The following is a 25932-nucleotide window of genomic DNA, read 5'->3' as shown; positions in this document are numbered from 1 at the left end:
GCCTTTATTTTAAGCTCTTTTATTTTCCTTTTATAGTTCTACAAGTAGGAATATGTCGACTCTGCTGAGTGCCTCAGGCAAAATTCAGCTACAGGGTTTCTGCCTGATTTGTCCATTTATTTCAATGACATTTCTAATGGATGTTTTAGAACAGACACAGGGATGAGAGACTTGGGAACAAAAAAAACCCGCCTTGCTGCTTGTGAAGTGTGAAGTTAATTTTTCCTTACCCTGTTCAAGAGTAGCTGTTGCTGCTCTAGTTAGCAAGTTGCTTTTGCACATCGTATTTCTGGTATAGGTGAATGATAAGGTAGAAGGGTGACAAAATTCACTCATTTTTAAACTTCCTTTTAATACATTTGCTAAAAAGAGCTGTGGTGCTCCACAGGCTGTTGTCTTGCTGCTAAATTCAGGTAATCAGACACAGCTCCTTTATCTGGAATAATTACAAACAGAAGACACAGCAGCTTGGAAACATCAGTTTGACTTGTTTCAAAATAAAAATTAAGGCAGAAGGGAAAAAAAGGAAGAAAAATCTTGAAATTTTTTTTTGTATACCAAAGGATTTCTTCATGCAACGCAAGATGCCACAGTGGTGAAATGAGAAATAATTTAGCCAGACTCTTTCAGTTGCTGTCCCTGGATTCTTAGTTGTTTCTGAGAATTCTTACGGATTCTTTAAACCATAGTGTGCATTAAAACATTTGCATAATCTAAACTTGTTTCCTTGAGCGAGGCAATTCACCAGGATAAACCAAGGCAGAAGCTTAGGCTTTGAGGCACGTTTGTGTCTACTGCATCCGTTGCAGTGGGCAGCAGCAATGGGCACACTCGGTGTCAGGATGTCCCAGGCAGGCTGTCCTTCTCCTGCCCTCCCCGTGCGGGACCCTATGTTCTCCGAGCTGAGGCAGAGCAGCGCAGGAGAGCACAAGCTGCCCCTGAGCCCACATTAAGAAGTAGCATCCCATGACCCCGGAGGCCATCGTGGTTGGGCAGCAGTGACCATTCTGGCATTTGCTGAGCAGATGTGTTTCTGCAATAGCCCCAGCAAAGGATGCCTCTCCTGTAGGTATAATTCTTGGGCAAATTACATTTCTGGAGGTGGCCTGCAAACCTGCCCCGCAGCAGGGCCTCAGCCCACAGCTTTGAACAGGTCGGATTCCTGTGGAGCAGCAAAACGTGGCCTCCCCACCTCCTCCTCCTCTGCAGATGGGAACCAGGCGGCGGGAGGCTTCCCTGAGCTGGGGGCTCGGCTGTTTGGCAGCTGCTAAGGACCCCAGAAGAGGGAGGGGTGGAAGTGGGCCTGTCAGAGCACAGGTTTAATGACCTGCTCAGACTGCCGTGCAAATGAGGTTACAGTGAGACCCTGGCAGTTTCAAAGCTGCCCCAAAGTGGTGATTCACTTTTTTTTAGTACATGCCACAGCACATAATTTGTCTTGAAGAGGAACCAGGCGTCCAGCTTAGCGCACTTAGCCTGTAGTGCCTAAAGGCAGGGAATTCACGTGATGTGCTTCACCCCCATTGCTGTCATATGCACGAGAGAGGAGCAGTGTGACCACATGGAGCCATGCCACCAGGGGAACCGGGGCAGAATCCCACCTGGGTGGGCACAACAGCACGTCTCTAGTGACCACAAAACTGCTACTGTAATAGCAAACACGGTCTGCTCCCCATAGGAATGGCCTCCGAATGGTGCCGCTGTAAAGAGCGAAAGCAAAATTGTTCTGATTTGTCCAAATTCACCCCTCAGCCCCCTCCTTCGCCATGGAGTACCAACCCTCCTGCAAGTAAACATGGTCTGTGTGCGTGGTAGGAGGACAGAGACATCTGACTCACTGTAAATGTGCACAGCATTAGCACTCGCTAACTTCTGAGTGTTTCACCCGACGCCTCCAAATACATCCTGCTGGAAATGGCAGCCTCTTCTAGGCTTTAGGGAGAGGCAAACATTTCTGTCCAGTTTCCCAGGTTTTCAAGCATATGCAGACATAGTTTGGCACCGCAGGAATGTGAAAAAGACTGTCCTTTTTTTACAGAGTAACGCTCCATGAAAAGGAAAATCTGATGAGTGCAGAGAATCTGGGCATAGTTTTTGGACCAACTCTTATGAGAGCGCCAGAACTGGATGCGATGGCTGCATTGAATGACATCCGTTATCAGAGACTTGTGGTGGAGATGCTTATAAAAAATGAAGACATTTTATTTTGAATATTTTGGGGGTTTTGTAATAAAAAAGGAAGCAACAGTGTTCTATGGATGAAGGAATATTTTAAAGTAATTTAATGGCTCTTGTTGCTGAATTCTGTATTTGCTAGAGCTTTCGATGTATTCAGGATAAAAATGAAGGAACTCTTTGTCGTTTCTGTAGTGCCATTCAGCTGATGTTGAAAAAGGTTAACACATACTTTCCAGTACTAGTAATCCTGGGTGTTTATCATGTTAAAATAAAAAACAAAAAGCCTAAAGCTATTGCATGATTTGCTCCCTGTTCTCCCTGTTCTGGTGAGACTCATTCCATGGAGAAGACAACTGAACTGGTGCAGCATCTTTGTTCTGGATAGTTTGTGATTGTAATTCAGCATGTTTCTCCGTGTAAACCTGTTGTGAATTTGCTTTTATGTTCTATGTAATTGGTTTCTGATACTAAAAAGAAGGCCGACTTATGTGAAATGGAGCCTCTGGCAGTTTATTGACATTTCATATCATTCTCTGCCACTTTTGGGGCTGATTTCTTCTTGGGTTTCTTTCAGTTTTTTCATCATATAGTAATTTGTTTTTAACAGAAACAAAATGTGTACTTCAAATGTTACTTTAAGTAATTCTCCATGACGTTTATGGTGGTTGCAGTGAAATCTGCAATGCTGAGCAGTGTTCCTTTATTATTATTGCTATTTCAATTGTAATTTTGTATTTTTATCTGGCATGCATATATTAATTTATTAAATTTTGCTCTTAGAACTCTAACATTAAGCTATTTATTTTTATTTAACAAACATGTTTCAAAAATACTGCTTTTTTCATTTTTTACATTGGCACTTTAACCCTGAACAACCTCTGACTTAAAAGAAGTGGGTTTGAGTTTTACTGGTTTTGACGAGACCATTCTGATGTAAGTACTTTGGAGCCTGACGCTTTGCTGAGGTTCCCACAAATTCCTCTGTAGTTTGAAAATTTCTGTCTTCATTGTCCAAGATGCCTCTCAAGAATGCTTCAGAACTCTTAAACGAACCAAAAAAGTATTGTCAAGCCATCTACTACTTTGTATTTTATATATATATTGTTATAATTACCTATATACGAACTGGAATTGCAGTTTACCATTACACAGCTGTAGCTGCCTGGAGTAGATGGATACACCACTGAATTTCTAATGCGAATGCATCACAGAACACTTGCTTTGCGCTTAAAGTGGTTGGTGCTGGTGCAAGCGCTTTGGCCTGCCCTGCAAACGTTTCTTAGCTGCCTACTGGGGTTCAACCATGACACCATGTGAAAGGAAAATGACCAAAACTTATAAACAATTTCTCTGTTCGCTCTGATAAAGCAATGCATAAAAAATGGCTTGTCATCAGCCTTGCTGCAGCCCCTCTGATGGAGACGCTCCGTCCGTGGACGGTCTGTCCCCAGGAGCACTTCTTAGCACGGCAGAAACATCCGCCCCAGTGGAGTAGCTAACCCTGGGCGGGTGCACGTGGAGTTTCACACTGGGATGGTTTGCAGACCTTACAAGTGTTAATTTCTCCGTTTCTACAACTTCTGACTAAAAAAAATGGTATTGCCAGTGAGTTTGGTTTGGCGTTATTAGAATTCTCTGTGCTGTAATCCTCCTAACTCTAAACACTCCCTCTCCTGTTAGGCTTTCTGGCAGCACTGCTGCAGCCGGGAGTGGCAGACGAGGCAGCGGCATTGCTTGTGACCGAACGGTGTCTCTGTGTGACTCACCTGGATCTCATTCTTCATTGCCTTGTGCATGGGAAAATACTAACATCAGAGAAGATCAATGGCAAATGGCACATTGATTCAATCCAAAACTTTTGAGGAATGCTTTGGAGCCTGATTATTTTGAAGAACAGTGGAAATGTGTAACTATCAAGGAAAGCAGAACCCCACGGCACAAGACAGAGTGGAGGAACTGGGGTAAACAGGGATAGAAAAGAGGTCTGAGAATGAAACGTCAGGTCCCGGAAAAGTGGCATAGCTGCCCTCGGGAAGGCAAGGACTGGCAAAAGGCCCAGCTTGAAGGGCTGGCAATAAAAGAAGGGAAAAAGAAGAAAGGCAGGAGTGAGCGTGGGACCCGCAGGGAAGAAAGACATAATGAGATGCTAGGATTAGGGAGATGCTTTGCTTGGGCACCTTCCTAGCGCCAGCTCCAAAGGAGAGCAGCCAGGTGAGGCTGCTTGGGAAGCTTGGAGGTTTTGCCGTTTTCCTCCTCTCAGGCAGCCAACACCATCCAGAGGAGAAGGAATAATCCCCTAGCAATTGCAACCAGCTATGCTCCCTTCTGTCAGCAGTAAGGTGCCTCCCTGTATCCCACCCCTTCCCTTACGTGCCCAGCCAGGGGAGGAGAGGGGAGAAAGCAGCTCTCTCCTACAGCTCCCCTGGAAGTGGGGGATGAAGGTTCCCAGGAAGGAAGGGGTGAAGCTGGGGGTGCACACTGGTAAGCACGTGGGGAGCACCGCTCTGGGCTGGGAGGCTGCTGGGGGCTGATGGAGAGGCAGAGCAGGGGGAGGTTTTGAGAGAATCTGAAGTATCATCCTTTTCTTCTGCTTGCTTTTTTTTCAATCTTCTGTAGCGCTAGAAGTGACTTGCTGCTATAATTAATGTATTAATTAGTACACATTATCACTTTATTTATCCCAATGAACTGACACAGCTGGAAAACTGTTGTCTTCGACCACAGTCTTGCCTGCCCCCCCCAGCCCAAGAGCAATGGCCCATATGCTCCCCAGTCACATTTGCCTTGCTCTCTCCAGCAGCCGCATATGTTCACCGCTACCTTGTTCCAAGCCACCTCCTAAACACACTGCATTTCCCCCGCTGCCTTGACAGCATGTGATGCATTTCCTCACTCCTGTGTTGCCTAATGGCCCTGTGTATCCCAGTCCTCAGACCATCCATCACTCCTGCCTTCCCTTCCAGGGTACCTTGCAGGGATTCTGTGGCTTCTGGCTGGCACTGTCTCTGCAGTCAGCTCCCTGGCGTGGCACTCTCCCACGGTTCTACTCCTAGCATCATCAGGTCTGTCATCGAGAGATAGGGTTTTTTTCTAAATAACGCTGGCAAGGTTTTGCACGCACACATTTGACCCACTTGTTGCACTGCTGTGTTTGTATTACTTGTTACGTGCTTGTCCCTGACACCTAATGCCACCACAGCCAGCCGTGGCAAAAGCATCCTTTTCTCAAAGCACCCGGCAGTAGCGGATGCGGGGCATGGCCAGAGAAGGGTGTGGCTCTGCCTCAGCAGCTCCGGCTGCGGTGGTGGCACCCTGTGTCCTTCAGCAGCCCCGGTGAGCCAGAGGAGCACTCGCCTTACCTGAGCAAAAGGCATCCGCTGTTCCTCATCGCTACACAGGCAAACCTGAACCCACTTCTAACGTGTATAGCAGGAAGCATGTAGTAAACAGGAGTAATTAGGATAATTACATTTTCTCCTTGTGTGACATGTCCAGTTCCTCTGTCTCAGTGGAGTGCAGATGGGTGCTGCTGACAGTAATGGCTGCTCCCCTCACTTTACAGATGCTTTCAACTGCCTTTAGAAGCAATGATGACAGGCGCAAAGCTAGATCAGAGTCAAAGAAAAAACACTGAATATAGCAAGCCTAGATTTGCTCTGGGGATAGTCAACCTCTCCAATGCATGCAGGGCAAACAAGGTTTGTTAGCTACTACCAAGCGCTGGTCCCCTGCTGGAGATGTCTTTTTTCCAGGAGAGTTGAACAAGTGACATGGTCATGGAAGTTCCTGCAGGAAAGGAGAAAACCTAAATGCAGACCTACTGCTGAGAGAGGAGCAGTCAGTTTGCTGACCAACTGGAAAAAAAAAAAACCCTCAAACAAAAAAACACCCCCAAAAACTGCCCCAAAAACCCAGCTCAAGAAGCATAGCTTTTCCTTAATGCCTGTACACCCCCTCCCCTGAGAGCTCCCTAATGAGGAGTTGCTGCAGCTGGTAGGCACAGGAGCTTAGAGGTCAGGCAGACGAGTCCCTGCCGTAATAAGCACATTTTACTTTCCCTAAGTCTCAAATTCTGATGAGATATGAAGGAAACTGCATGCCAAGTGACGATAAAACTTCAGAATATGTTAAACACCAAACAGTCTCAATATTCAAATAATTAAGCCTGACAGTGTCTGATAACCACCCTGCTCACCCGACGTGGGACAAAACTGCCACCTGCAGAGCACCTGTGTCTCAGGTTCAAATACACAGGTCGTGTGTTGCGTTAGGGACAGGAATGTGGGATGGAGGGCTCCAACGGTCAGTGCAATACTTGCTTGACTTTGAATCCCTGGAATCTGTATCCAGTGACTATTTTTTTAATCTCTTTAATTTAATTGTGATTTTCCATTAAGTGTGTAGGCAAAGCCTCCATTTTAATCTTGTTTTTGTTACTATGCTAATGAAATTCTGATCTTTCCTGAGTGGTAACCATTAAAGCAGGTAGTGCAGGAATAAATGTTGTCTTTGCAGTAAATTTGATACTTCTTTTTGCTAACCAGGAAGATACTTTGCATCTGCATATAAGCAATTACATGATTTAAGTTACGTTTATTCAAATTTTTAATTAAATGCAAAAAACTAGTATTTTTAGTATTTGTGTTAATTAAATGACGATACAACACATAACATAAGTCTATAAAAAGTAAAGGTTATCGCTAAGTTGATTTGTTCTCTAAACGAATTGATTTCCACGATGAATGCATATTATCTCTAGTTCAGGAGTTGCCCTCGTTGTCTCCAGTGCTGCGGGGTACGTGTCTACAGCGCAACATGGGGCTGGGCAGACACTGGAGCCACCTCACTGACATCTTATCAAAGGGCAGTTGGCCACAGTCAAAAAGATGGGAAAGAAGGGATTAAACAGAGAAAAGCTTCTTCCTTGGACTTCTAAGGATGAAATGAGGGGCACTGGCAAGAAGTACGAGTTGGTAGCAGTCAAGGAACTTGCACAGAGTGTGAGGGAAAGCAAGTCTTCAACATGGATAAAGGAAGGCAAAATTATTAAAAATTATGGAGGTAGTGAATAACTGTTAAAAAATGTATGTCTAGTAAAAGTTAAATGTCAGAACTATTGGGGAGAAAAGATATTTAGGACAGTGCTTGGGAGCATAATTAGGAGCTTTAGGATGAAAAGGGAAAAAAATCTTGCAGGAATTCCAGGAAAATGTCCCAGCAGTGAATTTGCTGAGCCGGGTTTAGCACAGGGTTACTTGACCTCTTATCAGCCAGGCCAGGCCTCTGCAACTTAGTGGGAAAGATGTCCCAGCTAGAGTCAGGCTGGGCACTGCACCCCTTGGTCCAGGTCTCCATCCCGGTGGACCCGCAGCGATGCACGGCAGCCCGGCACATGCGAGGCGCATTGGACGCACTGTGCGCGGCGTGTGGGACATGTGCACCCCTCGGGAGAGCAGCATGTGTGCTCCCCACATCTGTGGCCTGGGTGCAAGGCTCCTTCCCTGGATGGGGGTCGCGTCTGCCTCCAGCTCCCTGCCGGAGGGATGCATCGCCGTCCCCATTTCAGACTGCAGGGCAGAGGGGAAAAACGCTGCGTGCTGGGGCCGTACGGAGGGAGCCTGTGACAAGGCTTTAGGAGAGCTCTGCGATGAGGGAAGCAAGCTGCCTTCTGAAACAAGAATGCAAACTTCTGTTTATGCCAGATTAGCTGACAGGATGGAAAAAACTGTTATGTATGATTTTATGCAATACCAAACTTTTCCTGCCCTTCCCCCTCCAATGGCAAAGGAAGAAGTAAAGGCTTCTAAAAGGCATATATGATATACTCGCTCTGTTCCTGACCTAATTTTTGCATGCTGATGAATGTTCTGCAATGTTTTTATTATAGCTATAATTATATTGCAATAAGGGAAAAAAACATTTAGTGAACCTAGCAATCATGGATTTCTTTTTTAGTCATGCAAAATTACTGCTTAGCAACTGCACATCAGCCCTAGAAAGCTTATGTAATGCAAGAGAAGGAGGGTTAGGAAATGCATTGTGGATTAGAGCGATTGCTGAGCAAACCATGTAAGGCAAGAGTGCCTTCTGCTTTGGTCACATGCTAGCAGGAGTGTAAGAACGGCAGAGGACACGTGCCTGAGAGCAGCACGTGAGAAGCCGGGTGTGGGGGTTGTTATTGCACCTCCAGCAAACCTCCCCAGGGTCGCCTCTCTGCGCAGCACTGGGCTGGTTAGCACTGAGCTCTGCCTCCAACAGAATCCGAGGACACTGGGCTGACGTGCCGAGAGGAGGAAGCCTTACATACACATCGAGCGATCCAACTCTTCTTCAGTTCTTCAGCACACTCTTCCTCTGTCTCTGGTCACGGGCATTTCGGGTTATACTGTTCTCCAGAGCCCTTGCATAGGGTGATCATTTCTTCATGCTGGCCCGATTTGCTCTCTACATGATCTGGGCCACACCATAGAAATACTCTTCTTGATGCCACCTTCTATATCTCGATTTGGACAGCACGATTCATGAACTTCTCTAATGTCTGTTGTTTTTCATGGTCAGAGTACCATTTTTTCTTATTTGATCTCTCCCAAGAGCGATGTCGACGAGCTGCTCCAGGAATTTGTTTAAGAGCTTTTAGTTAGGTATCTTTTCCTATTTCTCATGTAAGTATTTTGTCTCAAGGACATATGTAGCTTCTTGTATTACTCAGGTCTTTATCACTACTCTGCCTCGGTGGATTGGAGCAAATGGTTCTTAGGCCTCTGGGAGCCTTTGATTAATGTATTTCCTGAGGCAATTAGGCATTGTTTTGAAAAATACATTTGGCAGCCAACCAGGATTCATTCTCAAGCACTATGTTGCCTGTAATTTTTGTTTCTTGCTATCAAGCCTAGAGTTTGAATGCTAAGCTTTTTCTCTTTGCCTCATTTTTTTCATGCCTTATTACTAACTGTGTCAGTAATGCAAATAGGATTGTCCAAACTATTAAAATTACTCATTTTGTAGATTAATATTCATAAGGTGGTGTATCCTAAAGCTTACTTGAAGGATCACTCACTAAACCCAGAAGAACTTAGCACAGCACGATGCCTTTGCTCACTGCTCATCTCCAGCACCTACTCTGTTCTCAAAAAGGGGAAGAGGAGAGATTCCTGTAATTGCTTTTTGTTCTTTTATCCCCTTTCATGTTCTTCAGCATCATGATGCTGGACATATGTTGTTTGTACCATGCAATAACTCTCAGATGACATCCTCCAGTAAACTACTGGAATTCAGGTACACTGAGATTGCTGCAAGGTAGGTTAGACACCACCAACGTGGTGCAGTACAAGATACCTCACAAAAAAGAGGTTCAAAGCCCAGCTGAGCACCTTTATTAAAAGTAGGCAGAGGCCAATAATCAAATACGTGTGGAGGAGTCACCGCATCTGTCGCAAGCTGTTCCCTAGGTGAGTTGCAACGACACTTGCAAATCACTTCCTCACAGAAAACTGTGAACTTTTCCTGGAAGTAGTTCCCCAACCCACACATAATCTTGCCTTTCAGAGAAAAGGCATCATTTCCAAATGTGTTACGATACAGTGGATACATGGTTTTCAATGTTGTTTAAAAAAACCCCAAAACCCAATAGTCCCTGTGCAGCAATCCAGATGCTCACCCTTCTTAAACATTTCAAATATGGTGCAATGCTGAGACTCTACAGCTCCTTCATGCCCCCTCATTGGAGGAAGAGTTGTGGTCTGCCCACGGCTTACTTTGAAGTTCTCTCTTCATAATGTAAATCAAGAAGGGTTGGTCTGAAGTTACAGCAAAGAAGTGATTTGGCATTGCCTGGTGAAGACATTGGCAGTGGAGGAGGCTAAAGAAGGAGTTGGAGGCGCTGCCATGGAAAGCGTGGGCTGGCTTGTTCCACGGTCTGTGTCCATCCTTGGAAATCTCTCCCAGCATTAGGAGGGATCTGACATTCTCCTTCTCTTGCGCTGGTGGGAGGAAAACCCCCACTAATGTTCCCTTTGCCATCTGCAGCTCTGATATTAGGTTTAGCCTCACTCCTAAGCCATCATGTCAGTTTGCTAATAGTGTTAATTAAGAGCAGAAAACTAATCTGCCAGTGCACCTACACCCAAGTCGCCTTCTGTTACAAGTAACTTCAACGGTGAGCTTTGACCTAGCTAAACCCCCCCTCCTAAAGCTTTCTTGGGCTCCAGTCAAAGACTCCTTTCAGTATCACAAATGAAGAGGCAAATACGCTTTGGAAGGTGAAAGTAACAAACTGAACGCTTTGCTTCTCCTAAGAGTGCCAGCTGAGAGCTTCCCAAGTGACTATCGCTGCTGGTAGGCAGGGATCAGAAGCAGTGTGGGCGTGCTGGCACCGTCCATTGCTGTCTCCCTTAGTGGTCAGAAAGAGGCCGGCACGGTGTCAGTGGGGCATCCCACCCTACACCTCCCCACTTCTTGTAGGTATGTTAATTTTGTAACGGGATGGAAGGTAGCTAATTTGTCTGCTGGTGAATGTTTGCAATGTACATGGAAATTGTACATGAAAGATTTAAATGGCCCAAACCTCCCTCTTCATTTCTTTGGTTCTTTTTAGCTTGCTTATATTTACTTAGAGATGCTAAGAGGAACCTAGGAGTGCAAATGTTATCTTCTCTCAGCTGATCTCTTCTGGATCGCACCAATGGTCTGTGTACCAAAAAGTGATATGTTGATTTTTTTTTTCTTTTTTCCTCATTATGCTGGCACGTGAGCACACTGGAAGCAGTCAGAAAAATGAGGCCCTTGCTGCTGTCATAACCTTCCTGGAGAGCCAGCAGTCAGTGTAGCGTCCCTCCAATATCCATCCCAGTGACCTGCAAGTGCAGGGGGCACAGAAAGAGAAGAAAGGAAAGATATCATAAAGTTTTCAGAATTGATTACCTAAAGTAGCCAGGAAAACTGACGAAGGAAAATGGTCACATTGAGTATTTTCTTGTTTCTTAGAAGGCAGCATGGATTGGCTGGACACTGTACAAAATGGCACGTATCATCTGGACACAAAAGGCTGCTAGCACCACAAAGCCATTTGCCACACTGCACTTCAGCGCGCTGTAAGCTTTTATATGTGAACGCAGACTGTTTGCTTGAAAACAAAATGCAAGCTCAAGGGCTGTGTGGCAAGTCAGTGTAGGTGTGGCCTTTGTCTGCTGGGAGGATGAATTTCACAATTAGGCTACTTTGGAAACTAGACTTTGTTAAGGATCATTAAGCTGGAACTCTACTCTTTGTTTCAATGCCAGTTTCTCTTATGCGGCTGTTACTTGTACTGCTTTTGCTCCTGCACTGCTCGTGTTACATTTCCATCGCTCCCCTTGCTGTGTTGTGTGGTTACCAAGATATTCCCCCAACTGTCTTGAGTGTGGTGCTTTGAACTCCTGTCAAATCCCAAATACTGGTGAGCAGGGAAATCTGGAATTTGCCGTTGTGCAGTCCTGAGGTTAGTGCGGGCTGTCAGAGGGGTGGGAACCACCTCCCGACTTCTGCCCGGCCTTCAGTCCTACCCGTATGTGCCTCACTGCTGCAAGCCCCCACCCCTCTTGCAGGAACCCAGAGCTGCCATGCACTGCAAAATATACTCCAAAAGTGGGATTTTTTAATACTTTAGTTATCACTTTGATGGTGTTTCTTGAGTTGAGGGTATGTTTTTGTTTTTCTGTTTTATCAGTTATAAACACAAGCGTGTAAGTTCCCTGTTGTCCAACACAAGAGGAACGTGGCAAAGATCTTGCAGCCTGCCAAGGAGGCAAAATAAACGTCGTGTGACAGGTGAGAACTATACACCAGGAACCACAGAAGTCAGTATTTTCTACTAATTACCAACAAAATGCTGTGCGTGTGCTGGCAAAGTTCCCCACATAAGCAATAAAAGTGCGTATTTTGGCATGAGGTCGGTCCTGGGTAAAGCACACATCAACAAATCCAAGAGTGTCACGTGCAGGAGCAGAAATCCATCCCTGGGAGCTAATGGACAGCATGGGTAGAGGATGGTGTTTCCTGCTTTAAAACACTGTGATGGCTCAGATAGCACAGTGAGGTAAATGTTGACTTTTTAAAAGCAACCACTGCAACGCTAGGTGAGAGGGATGCTTTGCAGAGATCTCCGTTAAGTGTTTTCTGGGATCAGCGAGGGCTTAGGGAGGGGAAGCACTGTGTGCGAAGGGAGGGAGAGCTCTGCCACTCAGCCTACTTGCAGAATTAAAAATAAAATAAATTTCTTTCTACATGTTTATCCAGCTAATACTAGCAATGAGAGAATCTGCACCTCAACGCTAGATATCCGGGGGCTCTCGCAGGGTTACGGAGGTGTTCTCAGGATCGCAAAAGTTTATCCTAGTTACACTTACCACAGGTGTGATGTGGGATGGTTTAGCATGCCGGCCTCTCGCCGCAACGCGGGCACTCCACGGGAAGCAGATGACGTCCAGATGGATGTTTGTGCTTTCATCCCGCAGCTGGGGCTATGTGGGGAATGTGCCGTGGGGTGCTCCATGTTCCAGGATTTAATTGCTTTTGTATTTGGGAGTGATGACATTGCAAAAGGGTTGTAGTCAATTATATCCTTATGGGCCAGCAATCAGAGAAGAGCCTGTGTCAGTTAAGAGCTAAAATGTGATTTTTATCTTTTTTTTTTTTTCTCTGTGAACTGGATAAAAGAAGCAGCTAACCAGCGCAGCAGCTTTTAAGCATTAAAACATACTTCCCACATTGCCAGTTCTTCTTTCCACTGGCTGTGTTGTGGAGCTCCCCCCAAAATGTCTTCAGGAAAACTCTGAACTACAGAATACTGGCCAAAATGTGTTAGGAGCTGAACAAGCAGCTTGCTTTTATGTAAAGCTAAACTTGAACAGTCTGCACTGCAGTTACTCCAATGGAGAATCATCTACATTCAAAACCAGATATGTGTATTTAAACATGTAAATGTGAGCATCCAGAGATATACTTGAGGCTAAATGCTGTCTGTGGTCCCACTCATGAAAGCCACTGTATGAAATGGGGTAGGGGTGTGATACGATATACACGCATTTCCAGAAGTCAGGCAATGCCAGGCTCTACTTTCTGCACTCAACTATATACTTACAAAAGCAAATCAGCATCAGAATATGTACCCAAAATATAATATGATGATATTATGCCACCTCCAGAGGCAGACACTTCCAGGAGAGTACTTGGGTGCCCAACACTTGTTTAAACATTGCCTTGGACGTCTCCACTGTCAGGATGTGGCAGAGCTGGCAGTGCCCACCTGGATCCCAGCTTTGACACCCGGGCCACCCTCTCTGTCCAGTTGTACTCTCAGCTGCAAGACTTCTGTGCTTTGTGGAGTTTTTCTGCATCCGCAGAGAGAAAACTCATGCCTGGTGGTTGCAGACGAAGTTCAGAACAGGTAGTAGTAGTGGTCTGTACCAGGCTGAGTGCATTTTCCAGCTGTTGACTTGTGCTGCTGGGAAAGGGCAGAGTTTTTAATAAATACAGGTGTCACCTAGCTGCATCCATGTATGAATGAGATTTTCCTGACCATAGAAGCAGAGTGTCTGAGGAGTCCTGCTGTGCAGGGAAGTCTTCATGAGGGGAAGGACCAGCAAAACTGTTCTTCTGCTGTCCTCGCCACTCTAGCACGGCTCTCGCAAGCTGCTGTGCTGACAGAGTGGCCCGCAGGAGCAGGGCAGAGCAAACCTCACATCTAATGGACTTGTCCTCTTTCGTTGTCTTGTTTGGCTCTCCAGCATGACTCACCTAGGTCCCAGAGATAAGCCTTAGTACTCAGACAGGAGCCCTAGAAGCAACCTTGTCAGGGATGATAGCTGGAGTTGAATTTATCACTGCTTTATTCAGCAACAGTATTCAGCTCCAGGACTGGTTTCCTGGAGTTTCCATAACAGAAAGGCAGCATGAAGCTGCAACCTTCTTATCAATTCCTCTGGCACTTTGTGGCTGGTCAGCTCGTGCCTCTCGTCTCACTGGATTGTGTTTTCAGTTATTGCTGGTCTCCATTCTCATTGCTGCACATGGCTTGCTCAAGCTGGGTCAATGAGTCTCCGTTGCTAGTGTCACTTTTGTCTGAGCAGCGTGACTGTGAAGGTTGATGCCTGTTTATAGAGGAGCAGTGTTTCTCCTCACCTGCAATAGATTAACACTTGTGCCACTGATCTAACTATGTATTTTGTGACTGTGGTTTCTCTATTTGACTGTGGACCTTTTCCTTGCTCTTCTTTTTCTTTCCAGACTCAAGCCCTTTTTTCAGAAGCATCCTTCTGATTAGATAAATATGCACCATGTCTATGCTATAATATGTAAGCTCTGTAACTGCAGAGGTTAAGAGCACCACTTTTGAGTGAGGTTTTGGTATTTTTAATTCCTTTGGCCTGTGTAATAGAAAACAAAGAAAAGATATGCTGAAAACAAATTTGCTACAAACATCCATGGGGATAAAATATATTTGCAGGATGGCTGAGGTGTGTCTCAGTATGGAAAACTGCAACTTTGAATGTCTTGATTCGTGGAATTAAATCCTATCTGTCAGTACGTACTGATGTGTATATTAATGCTTAGCGTGTTCTTATGGGCACTGGAGTAAACGGGGGAAGTACAGTCCATTAGCATCTCAAGACTGTCGTTAATTCCCTGAATGCATTGCTTCTTGAAAATATTTACTCCCTGTTTTGCTCTTGCTAGGGATTGTTTGTGATCGTTCTCTCTCAAATGCCCGTCGTGTGCCCAGTGCATCTTTTTTAGCCATCTGTTGCCATCTGGTGGCAATAGTGTTGAGCCGCCAGACTCCTGTGAGATGGCTTCCAGCGGGAAATGTGTGCCATACTGTCTATAACTAGGGGCAATCTGGTAACAAACACATAGCAAATTCACAAATAACTTGTCTAACCATCTGCCTTCTCTTATCCAGTGCTGCCATCATCTACTGCCACCAACAATGCCATTTTTCTGATACCAAAATGCGTTAAAAAATGCATATACTGCATTTGGAAGCTAAAAACCCCCAAATGAACACTGCTACTATTTTTCAGCTTTTGTGCCCTTAATTTCCCTGATATAATACCTACCTTTTCTCTATTCTTTTTATTAATTTCGCTTCTGCTTCCCCCACGCAGGCCCTGCAGTCCCTGCAGCCGTTGGAGCCTCCTGCATCTGCTCTTTCTAGTTGGCCATTGCATTTTTGCATGCAATTCTGTGACAAAGATTTTGGTGAAAATCTTGTATTCCTCACTCTGTCAAAAGTATTAGGTATTCTGCTCACTTGTAGCGTGGTTGTATGATATCACCCTGCCAAAAAGACTTATCTGCAGTAGTATTTGTTCACAGCTGACTTCCTTCAGGCTGGAATGGACAGAAGGCCTCGCAGCACTTGTATCTGGTACGTGAATGGAAAAAGCAATGCCCTAAATTCAGCTAGCGGTGAGTTCTGCTTCTTTCCAGTCGATATGAATGAGAACTGGTCTGCCAGGTTAGCACGGTGGGAAGTGGGTTTGTCTGAGGTTTGGGGGGGTGCCTCACAAACCAAGCCAGAAAGCCTGGAGTTGAGATAGACGTGAAAAGGGTTTTTCTGTGTGGGAATAAAACATTTGTCAAAAAAATCTCTGAATACTCTGAAGGCAAAATGATACCCTTCTTAGCAATGGATCAAATTCAGGCACTCGATATAGCTTGTCCCCTCCCCTTGCTTTTTCACCTCAGTCAGGACTGGTCACATTCCCCTGTTGACAACAAGCGGCATTCAGTTCTCCGTCCATATTTAACCGCAGCAGCTCGGGTTGCCTTGATTTTTTGGGGAGGGAAGCAGTCTTGTGTCTCTGCCAGCGAACATTCCTTGCAGCCAGGCTGTTGCTCCCCAAAGACCTTCTCCAAATACCTGCTCCTGCCTCTTCCAGCGTGAGCTCTGACTTCCAGCCAGTGAGGTGGAGCTGGCTCTCAGGTCAGCGGGCTGTTCTCAGGTCAGCCCAGCTGCAAGAGAAATAACCCATCCGAAGGCTGCAGACTTTCTGGGGCTCATGCGGATTCTGCATCCTGCTGATTCCAAGCAGCTAGACCTTTTTTGGTGGGGGAGCAGAAACTTATGTTACCCAAGAGCTATTTGTTACCCAGTTTGCCAAAGAGTGTGGTAACGCTCTCCTCCATCTGTTTGAGAGCGAACCTGCTAGCCCTGCCTTGGGTGGGCAGGAATGCTCTGAGAGGCCCCGAGAGGATCCGGAGGGGCATCGTCAGCATTCCCGCAATGCCTCTGTGCAATTGTATCTCCGCTGGGCACGGCAGCTGCCCGGCCTGGGATAAAGGTTGGAAGCAGCCAGCTGCTTGTTTGAAATGAGATAGCTGCAACAATGGGAGCTGTTGGCCAAGGCACAGGCCAGGAACAAGGCCAGAGTTATGTAGATGGAGAGTTTTTACTGGAGGATAAATGTAAATGTAGAGGCTGAATGCTGAGTTAGTGGAGGAGGGGTGGGTGAGGGGGAGTGATTTAAAAAAAAAAAAAAAAAAAAAAAAAAAAAAAAAAAAAAAAAAAAAAAAAAAAAAAAAAAAAAAAAAAAAAAAAAAAAAAAAAAAAAAAAAAAAAAAAAAAAAAAAAAAAAAAAAAAAAAAAAAAAAAAAAAAAAAAAAAAAAAAAAAAAGGCATCCAGCATGAAACACCAAACCAGCTGGCAGACAGCACAAAGGGTATCCATAAGAAACAGAAAGTACATCTGGTGTCACCCAGAGGCAACGCTAAGAAAGGTTTTTGTGGGGAATGTTTTCTGGAGAAGGAAATTTGGAGCAGTGTGTAGGAATGGTTGCAGCAGGTCACATAGTCCAATATCTCCAGACAGCAGGTGCCTGGGGAAAAGTGCAAGAACAGGGCAAGCATTGAGCAGTATTTCCCCAGGACACTGCCCCAGCTTCCTGTGACTTGTGACTCTGGGACTTCTGTGACAGACTTCCTGGGTTTTTTTTTTTATTTAGACCATGAAATGAATTTATCAAACTAATTTTTCTGAATATACACAAACTTCTGGCAACCAGAAACTCCTGTGGCACTGAGTTCCACCACAGCTGTACTGTGTGAAGAAGTGTCTTGTTCAAGCCTGTCAACTCAAGTTTCCCGCGATGCCCTCTACTTTTTTTATACTGGAACAGTGAGTGAATCCAAATCTGCCTTCTCCAGACCACTTGTGATTTTACAGACCTTACCAAAGCCATTTCTCTCTCTGGCTTCTCTTCCAGACTGAAGGTTCATACTATCTATCTGTTCCAAGTGTGGAAGCCAGTCTGTACCATGGATGTCGTCACTTTCTCCTGGGCCTTTTCCAAGTCTCCTTTTGAAACCAGAGGACCAGAACTGCAAAGAGCACTCAGGACACCATGGATTTATAGCGGCATCTTTCCTGTTTGCTTCATCTCTTTTCCTAGGAACTGATGGACTTGCTTTTCTCACACTGCTGAGCACTTCACAAAACTATCTGTCTCAAGATTTTGTTCCTGAGTGATATCGGTGAGCTCAGAGGAACTCTTCACAGTTGGTCATTTTCTTTGCTAGCCTGAATAACTGAGTAATAATACCAAACACCTCACTTTTCACCCCTTTTCCAGGTGATTTATGACAATAATGAGCAAGCACTAGCATGCTCTGCAGGAATCCACTGGACCTGCCCTGTTATAGAAACCAAACGTATGTTCCTACCATTGCCTTTCACCGTTCAGTAAGCCTATAGGTATCTATGGGAGGGTTTTCCCTCTTACTTCAGATTATTTAGGCTGGTTAACAGCTTTCAAGGGGTGGGTTCTGCTGAGTACCTTCTGAAAGTCCCAGTAGATTCAAGGAGATGGATCTCTCTTGAGCGTATTTGTTCACTTCTTCAACGATTTCTCATCCATCTGTGAAGCAAAGGGAGCAGCCTCATCCCAGCGCGCAGTCTGTACGCTGGTGAGGGTGCATCAGAAATAAATGACTGTGATCTGTTTTCCCTCAGAGAAATAACATCCCAAATCTGGCAGGTTGCTCTGGTCAAAAGGGTGACGCACAGCTTTGGGTCTCCAGCTCGGGAAGTTTCTGAGATCTCACCGAGATGTTCAGTTACTCTACAGATAATCCTTTCTTATCTTTATTTATATATTTATTTGTTTATTAAGTCACAGATCACATTGCCACTTAGAAAATATGACCTTCTGTAAACTGCAGAAGATACTTGACTGGTGAAACACATTGTGCTTCCATTTCCAACCCGGCAGCGCAATGGCCCTCAGCTGTCATTCCCAAAAACAGGTGCTGTAAATCAATACCTCAGTGGTTATATTTTGCCAGCACCCTGGTAGGAGGCAGCACAGCCCTCCTCTGAAGAGACCTTAAAGGTGCTTTGTGTGTGCCTCCATCTGTATGACTGCAGCAAGAGGGAGCCGGGATGATGAAGGTCCATCGTGTACTACTCCTCATCTCCACAGGTAAAGGTGTTCCAGCCATTGCCTTGAACAGGGGTTGTCTCCTTCCTGAGCGTGCAGGACCAGAGCTTTGCGTATACATCAGTATGAGCAAATGTGTGTTCTGGGAGCAGCCTGTCCTGCTGATAAGGTTTTATGAACACACCAGATCATTTAAATGAGAGCTTTGGAGTGCCTTGGTAACAGCTCAGATATTTGTAATTTCAGACACCAGATATTTTGAAGTGAGATGTTTTTGTGTTTAATTGTTTTTCTCTCTGTTATCTTTTTGCCATGCTCCCATTTACTCTAGTGCTACATGTATTTCAAAATGTGTGAAAGGGTCTAGTAAACATGGCTTGAAATATAAAAATTCATTACAAGAAATTTCATTAAGTTGTGGGACTACTGACAAGGAAGCAGAATTGATTTGCAGCTGCATGTGTTGTACCACGATAATTCTTTTTAAACTGTCCCTTAAAAGAATAACTATTTCGTGATCCTAAAAACTCTTCACCAAATTCAAGCAGTATACTAAATTCCTGCTAAGCCACACCAGAAGGTAACAATGTGAAGGACTTTAATTGGATTAATAAAGCATAGCAAAGATCTTGACTTAGATATGATGCTGCGATCATAACTTAAAAATTGAAAGATGACTCCTGCCCAGCCCAGCCCAGCCTCCTGGCAGGGGAAGCAAGCAGCGCTTGTCTGCAGCAGACGGCTTTTCTCAATGGCATCCAAGTGTTTTAATACCATCTCATGGCAGGACAAGGCCGAGACAGAATCCTTGGCATCTCAGCTCAACTATATAAAAGGACCTGATGAAAAGTCAGTTAGGAAACAAGGGGAAAATCCTGGCTTAGATTGGAGTCAGCAGCAAAATTCTTGTTGACTTCAATGGCCCAGGATTCAAACTGAGAGAAGGGAAGGCAAGGATGGGATCTGCCAAAAATGCTTGTGGCGAGGCTCAGCTGTTCTGTTCCCTCTCACTACCTTTAAAAGGGGGTACATACAAAAACATCCCCAAGCCCCCTTCCATTTGCTTTGCTCCCCTGTAACAGTGAAGCAGCTACAGTCTGGGTACGTGATGTGGCTGCTTGTTTTGCAACAGGTGATCTGGAAATGGGGTTCGTCTGTTTTTCTGTGAGGTGGGAAGCTGAGCACTCACCCCTTGGGAGTACTATGCCATGCATATGTACTGCTAAAGCTGCACTGAAACAAAGCTGCTACCTGCCATTTTCACTCGTGATGCTCTTCTGTGTAGCGCTGCTGAGTCACGCTGAGCAGTCTGTGGGCAGAGCTCTCCAACGACAGGTTGAAACCTTCCCTGAGGAGAGGTAAATAGGGGACTGCATTGTGAATGGTTTCCTTCTCTCCCACCACAAACACGACCTGAGCAACTCCCATTGTGGAGAGGTGCTCCTGCTCTGCTTAGACTTCAGATGCAAGGAGTCGGGATGGTGCTTTCACCTCAGTGACTGTTGTGCTTGGCCCTATCCTTTAACGTTACCGTTACAGGCAAGTCCGTGGAATTGAAGGTGGAGAAGACGACATCAGAAATCCCTGATTATGGGTATTCTCTGTGTTTAACTGTCCAAAGTATTGCATGTAAGCACAGTTGCAGGTTGGGACATCCTGGAGGAGATTCCTAATGCTCAGTCTGATGTCCGCCATCATGGCTATTTGTTTTTGTTCATCTCCTGGTTGGAGGCTGTTGTTGCCTTGCTCCTAAGCTGACCTCCGGATCAGATAGGTAGTTACCCCAGCTGACGGTATTTGCAATGCACGTAATGTACGCCTGAAACGAGGAGTCACACAGAGGACTTGGTGTTCACCCACCGCCAGCAGCTTGTTGTTGACAGTATTTCCTTCACGCCCACCTCAGACTGATGGCATTGTAACGTGTCCCCTGTCCCATCTCACTGATGCCACCCCTGCTGTTCTGCAGCTGGGCTGGCCCTGTGCTATGAACATGAGACTCGCCTCGTCGAGGACTTGTTCAGGGACTACAACAAGGTGGTGCGCCCAGTGGAGGACCATCGGGATGCCGTCGTTGTCACCGTCGGGCTGCAGCTCATTCAACTTATTAGCGTGGTACAGTATGAATGTGTGGTACATGTTGAACTGCTGGCTTGTGTGATAGTGCCAAACAGTGTCATTTTTCTGAGGATACAGTTTTTCTCCTTTAATCCTGATGTTTGCTGCTACTGCATCCTTTTTTTTTTTTTTAAGGATGAAGTAAATCAGATTGTAACAACCAACGTACGCCTGAAACAGGTAACTCTAAATATTGCTAACCATTTCATCTGATTCAAATAAATGCACTGGACACAGCCAGGAATTAACTACTCTGTTATACTTTCAGGGGCAACTTGGACAGGTGGGTCAGCTAGCAGAGCATTTCTTCTTTCTGGGGTCTCAAGAACAAAATGCGCTAGACACTAAGAGCCTTAAGAAAAGCATTTTGTGTTGTATTTCAAACAATAGATTTATGGTATATTTATCTTCTATATTATTTTCTCTTTTTTAAATAAGCTTCTTAAACCGAAATTTAACTTAATGTAAAAAATTAGCTGGGGGTCCCACTAGCATATGTTTATGCTTTCCTGCATGTCCCAAAGGAAGGGAGGTGCATGTTTCTAGGAAGTACCAAAACTACCCCCAGAAGTGCTGGAAGAGGCTCTTAGTGGCTGAAATCCTCCCTCTTTAGCAATGGACGGACGTCAACCTCAAGTGGAATCCAGAGGACTACGGCGGTGTGAAAAAAATCCGCATCCCCTCAGATGATATCTGGCGGCCAGACCTTGTTCTTTACAACAAGTAAGGGGTGCCAGCTGCCTGGGGAGGGGAGGGGTAGCTCTGCCCTGTGGCACCACTATGGTGGGGCTGCTTTCCCACGACATCTGGGCCAGTGGGTAGCATGCCGCAGAGCAAGTTTCTGCAGGAGCAGGCACGATGGCACTGGGGAGACCAGTTGATCCGCAGCTGGAGAAATCCTTTTGTGACTATGTTAATTATGCTGCCCATATTGCTGTTAATGTCCTTGTTCCTTTTGCAGCGCAGACGGTGATTTTGCCATCGTTAAATACACCAAAGTCCTTCTGGAGCACACAGGCCTGATCACCTGGACACCACCAGCTATTTTTAAAAGTTACTGTGAAATTATAGTCACGCATTTCCCATTTGACCAGCAGAACTGCAGTATGAAGTTGGGAACTTGGACATACGATGGTACAGTGGTTGTTATTAACCCGGTAAGCAAGGAGTTTGTAATTGGGAAAAGCAGTAAAGACCTGGATATGTTTTTTAGGGAAATCTCAGATTTAGAATGGAATATAACCTTGGTTTGACTGAAAAACAAGCAGGCACTGTGTAAAATATAAAAACCCTATTTGTAGATCTAGCACAAAATTTCCTGGTTTGGCTTCTAAAATTCTGCAAACACATAATTCCTGTGCCCTAACAGTCCCCTGCCTGTCTGTCTTCCGACAGCTTCACACCACTTCTTATGGTGCTGCCTGTTCTGCTTTTGTTTGGTTTCTTTTTTTTTTTTTTTGAGGGGGTGTTTTTTTCTGCTCATGACTTTCCATTTCCAAGGACTCTTTCCCTGTCCCCTGAGGTATGTCTCCTATCTGTAAATATTTAATCAGTCTTTCTCTTTAGTCAACTATCCCTGACTGTTTCTGTAAAATATTCAGTTGAATGCTGTGTAGAGCATGATATTCTAAAACAACATAGACAAGAGTGGTTTGCTCACAAAAATGCATGAAGTGCCTGAGTTCTTGGGAATCCTGTTCCTGAGTGACTGCCAAGTTTTGATTTTGTTCAGAACATCTAATATTAAGAATTTGTATTTTTTTGCTGTCAGGAGAGTGATCGTCCAGATCTGAGTAACTTCATGGAGAGCGGGGAGTGGGTGATGAAGGACTACCGTGGCTGGAAGCACTGGGTTTACTACGCTTGCTGCCCTGACACCCCCTACCTGGATATCACCTACCACTTCCTCATGCAGCGCCTGCCTCTCTACTTCATTGTGAATGTCATCATTCCCTGCCTGCTCTTCTCCTTTTTAACTGGGTTAGTTTTTTACCTACCCACAGATTCAGGTATGTGAATTTATTCATTCTACTCCCATAGAAATTGCTCTTCTAACAAGTTTCTGAGAAATTCTGGGTATTTGAAATCACCAGCCAACTTAAAGGGCAGCGCTTGCTAAAACTGGACATTTCCGCTCAAAATAATGGCTCTAAACATTCTGTAAATAAAGGGTAAGTGCTGAAAGCTGAAACTATCGATATAAATAAATTGGGCTGATTTCCCACCGAAGTCACTGCTTAACTATCCAGTTAACTTCTGCAAAAGAAAGATCTAGCTAGTTGATTGTTATGTTTTGCTGTAGGTAGGTAGTTAGTGTGTTAGTACATCACGCAGTAAGGGAGCACACAAAGGGTGAGTGAGGCCCTTTGGCACAGTGTTAGAGCAGAGATCTTGTTATCTGTTCACAGAAATTACCCGTGTGACACAACGAGCAATCCTGGGCTCTTCTGGCCTCCTTTGTCCCTGCTGAGCAGCTCTTGCTCCCTGCAACCATTTCCTCTGCTTCATTCATTTTACCTTGTGTCAGCTTTTCATACTGCTTAATTTCATTAAGCCTCTTCTATGAAATACTTGATGTATTTTTTTTCAGTGGAAAACTTTCTAGAAAGTTGAACTGGATAGAAAAAAGATGTGCGAATTGTGTTTTGTGGTTTGGTTTTGACATCCTACATACTGGAAGATCTCAAATAGCAACTGGTGTCAGTTGTGATTTTTGTCTGCCTACTCAGCCCAGCATGAGCCTGCCAGGGAGTAAGGCAAGCGAACCCCCAGGAGGCTGTGGAGCAGGCATTAATCAGGTGCATATACTTCATCACTCAAAATGCACAGCCCATGAAGTGTGCCTGGCAAGTAAGCTTTCCATATCCATCACCCATATCTCAGCCGAGGCATACCTGGTAATTCCCACCTTAATGCTGTAGCTGACGCTGAGAGCCTCTCAGGTTTGGCCAGCCTGGTTACTGATTTGGATGCTGGGAGAGATGATAGCACTCCAGATGCACACAGACGTACATGTGTGAATAGCCATCATCCACATCCTATCTTCTCAAATAAATACTCTCTGTACTGAATGATAGGAACAGCAATAGTGGGGTTTTTTTGGTAGGTTAGGTTAGGTGTTTTGTTTTTTTGGTTTTTGGGTTTTTTTTTTTTTGGTTTTTGGGTTTTTTTTTTTTTGGTTTTGGTTTTTTTTTTTTTGGTTTTTGGGTTTTTTTTTTTTTTTTTTGCATGGCAGGTGAGAAAATGACTCTCAGCATCTCTGTCCTGCTGTCTTTGACTGTGTTCCTTCTGGTCATCGTGGAGCTGATTCCCTCCACCTCCAGTGCGGTGCCTCTGATAGGCAAATATATGTTGTTTACAATGGTGTTTGTCATCGCTTCAATCATCATCACGGTCATCGTCATCAACACCCACCACCGCTCCCCAAGCACTCACACCATGCCGCACTGGGTCAGAAAGGTGAGCTATATGGCTTTGCACATTTCCTGGTTTCCAGTGAGCACTCCATATTTTATTGGCAGGTTTTCTAATAAAAGTCAACAAGAATTGGGGAAGTAAATGCATCACGTTAAATCTCTCTAGGCACAAGAGCCAGTGTTTACTACTTAGCTGTGCATAAAGTCAGCAAGACTGCTAAGGTGCTCCTTTTAAGTAACAAAGTTGTCTGCTGGGGTAGAGTCTTGCAGGGAACAGATGAGGCAAAACATGGGCAGCTGAAGGTACAGGGAAAAGAAAATGGGCCAGCTGGACTCAAATTACATTTCCTGGTCTAATTCTCCATCTGACTGCAAAACATTGCTGCCTGCCAGTGGCCAAGTTCACCAGCCCGTGTGAGTGCAGAGCACAAAGGCCATTGGGGATACCTTCATTCAGCATCCCTTTTTGAAAAAGAGAGTTTAGCAAAAGCCATGATCTTCTCTGTACTTTTCCAATAAACACAGTCACTCTGCAGTCCTTGGGAAGCAAGGAGATCCTTGCACACTACTGTAAATGGTAACCACGAGATGTAGAAAAAAATGGATGTCTTTCATTACAAGTTCTCTGCCAGGGAGACAGTACCAAAGTGGATCCATTCAGTTATTCTTGCCTTTTTTTTTAAGCCTGCCTGGGTTCGTACTAAACCATGACATGAATAGGAGATTGTTCTGTGTATTTCTAATTATACTTTTAAGGCTACAGCTTACATCAGATTCACTCTGCAGCATGAACAATCCCTGCAGAAGAGAGATTTCAACAGGCAAACACTGCATGCCCTTAAAACTGCTCTGGCAGCAAGCCTCCGTTATTCCAAAGGAAATTATTGTAAACCATATATGCATGTATAACAAACATTTGTGATAGCAAAGTCAAACATAAGAAGCCAAAAGAGATCCTTTGTAGTCTATTCTTCAAGCCAGATTCGTAAGCAATATGTTCCAAATTAGATGAGGGTCTGCTCTGGGATGTAGCATCCCCCTTCATGTGTAGATGTTGGCTATATGGCAGGGGGAAATGGTTTCCAGAAAATGTGTGACAGGCCTGCGGGTGACTCCATCTGCCCCAGGACATAAGGCTGACAAAAGCCCCAGTGTGACTAAGGCGCAGGCTGTGACATACTCCGAGCGGGAATCTGTAGCCGATCCAGCGCGGGAAGTGATTTGGGACCGGAGAGGCTTGCCTTTGTTCAGTACACAGCTGCATCTGTAACACAGCCCCGCCGACCAGCAACTGTCTTCTTCTCCCTCTTTGTTTTCAGATCTTTATTGACACAATCCCAAACATCATGTTTTTCTCTACAATGAAACGACCGTCCAGGGATAAAGAAGACAAAAATATTTTTGCAGAAGACATTGATATTTCTGAAATTTCTGGGAAGCCAGGTTCTGTGCCTGTCAACTTCTACTCCCCACTTACCAAAAATCCAGATGTGAAAAATGCTATAGAGGGAATCAAATACATTGCGGAAACAATGAAATCAGACCAAGAAGCCAGTAATGTAAGGCATTTTTTGTGCATGATTCATTTCTTGCTTTCAAATTGCTACTTTTTTTTTTTTTTGGCAAAATATCCACGCCTCACAAAAACACTCCAAACCCTGTTTTGGCTTTAGCAGGGGACAGTCTTCTCCCCTTGATGCAGTCAACAAGGAGTGACAGACAATAGTCACAGATGGCAATTGAATCTTGGTCCAAAAAAAAAAAAAAAAAAGTGGCAGGGTTAAGGTTTTTTAAATGTGGTAGG

General features: G+C 44.9%; 2 protein-coding genes across 2 annotated transcripts in view; both read left to right on the top strand.

Annotated features, from left to right (window-relative positions):
• CHN1 (chimerin 1) overlaps positions 1 to 2966 on the top strand; it is a 79885-nt gene extending 76919 nt beyond the window's left edge. Inside the window, exon 11 of the mRNA XM_009278593.2 lies at positions 2039 to 2966. Within this exon, the coding sequence (XP_009276868.2) occupies positions 2039 to 2210 (172 nt within the window). The 3' untranslated portion in view covers positions 2211 to 2966. The remainder of the gene's footprint in view (positions 1 to 2038) is intronic.
• A 15555-nt stretch (positions 2967 to 18521) lies between these two features.
• The window catches only part of CHRNA1 (cholinergic receptor nicotinic alpha 1 subunit), a 9707-nt gene continuing 2296 nt past the window's right edge, over positions 18522 to 25932 (top strand). Inside the window, exons 1-8 of the mRNA XM_009278592.1 lie at positions 18522 to 18636; positions 20564 to 20709; positions 20848 to 20892; positions 21326 to 21435; positions 21674 to 21869; positions 22484 to 22721; positions 23948 to 24171; positions 25448 to 25687. Of these exons, the coding sequence (XP_009276867.1) occupies positions 18597 to 18636; positions 20564 to 20709; positions 20848 to 20892; positions 21326 to 21435; positions 21674 to 21869; positions 22484 to 22721; positions 23948 to 24171; positions 25448 to 25687 (1239 nt within the window). The 5' untranslated portion in view covers positions 18522 to 18596. The remainder of the gene's footprint in view (positions 18637 to 20563; positions 20710 to 20847; positions 20893 to 21325; positions 21436 to 21673; positions 21870 to 22483; positions 22722 to 23947; positions 24172 to 25447; positions 25688 to 25932) is intronic.

Source organism: Aptenodytes forsteri, unplaced genomic scaffold (assembly GCF_000699145.1).
Source record: "Aptenodytes forsteri isolate BGI_AS27 unplaced genomic scaffold, ASM69914v1 Scaffold257, whole genome shotgun sequence".
NCBI lineage: Eukaryota > Metazoa > Chordata > Aves > Sphenisciformes > Spheniscidae > Aptenodytes > Aptenodytes forsteri.
The sequence above is the reverse complement of the archived record's forward strand: the minus strand, read 5'-3'. Positions and strand labels throughout refer to the sequence as shown.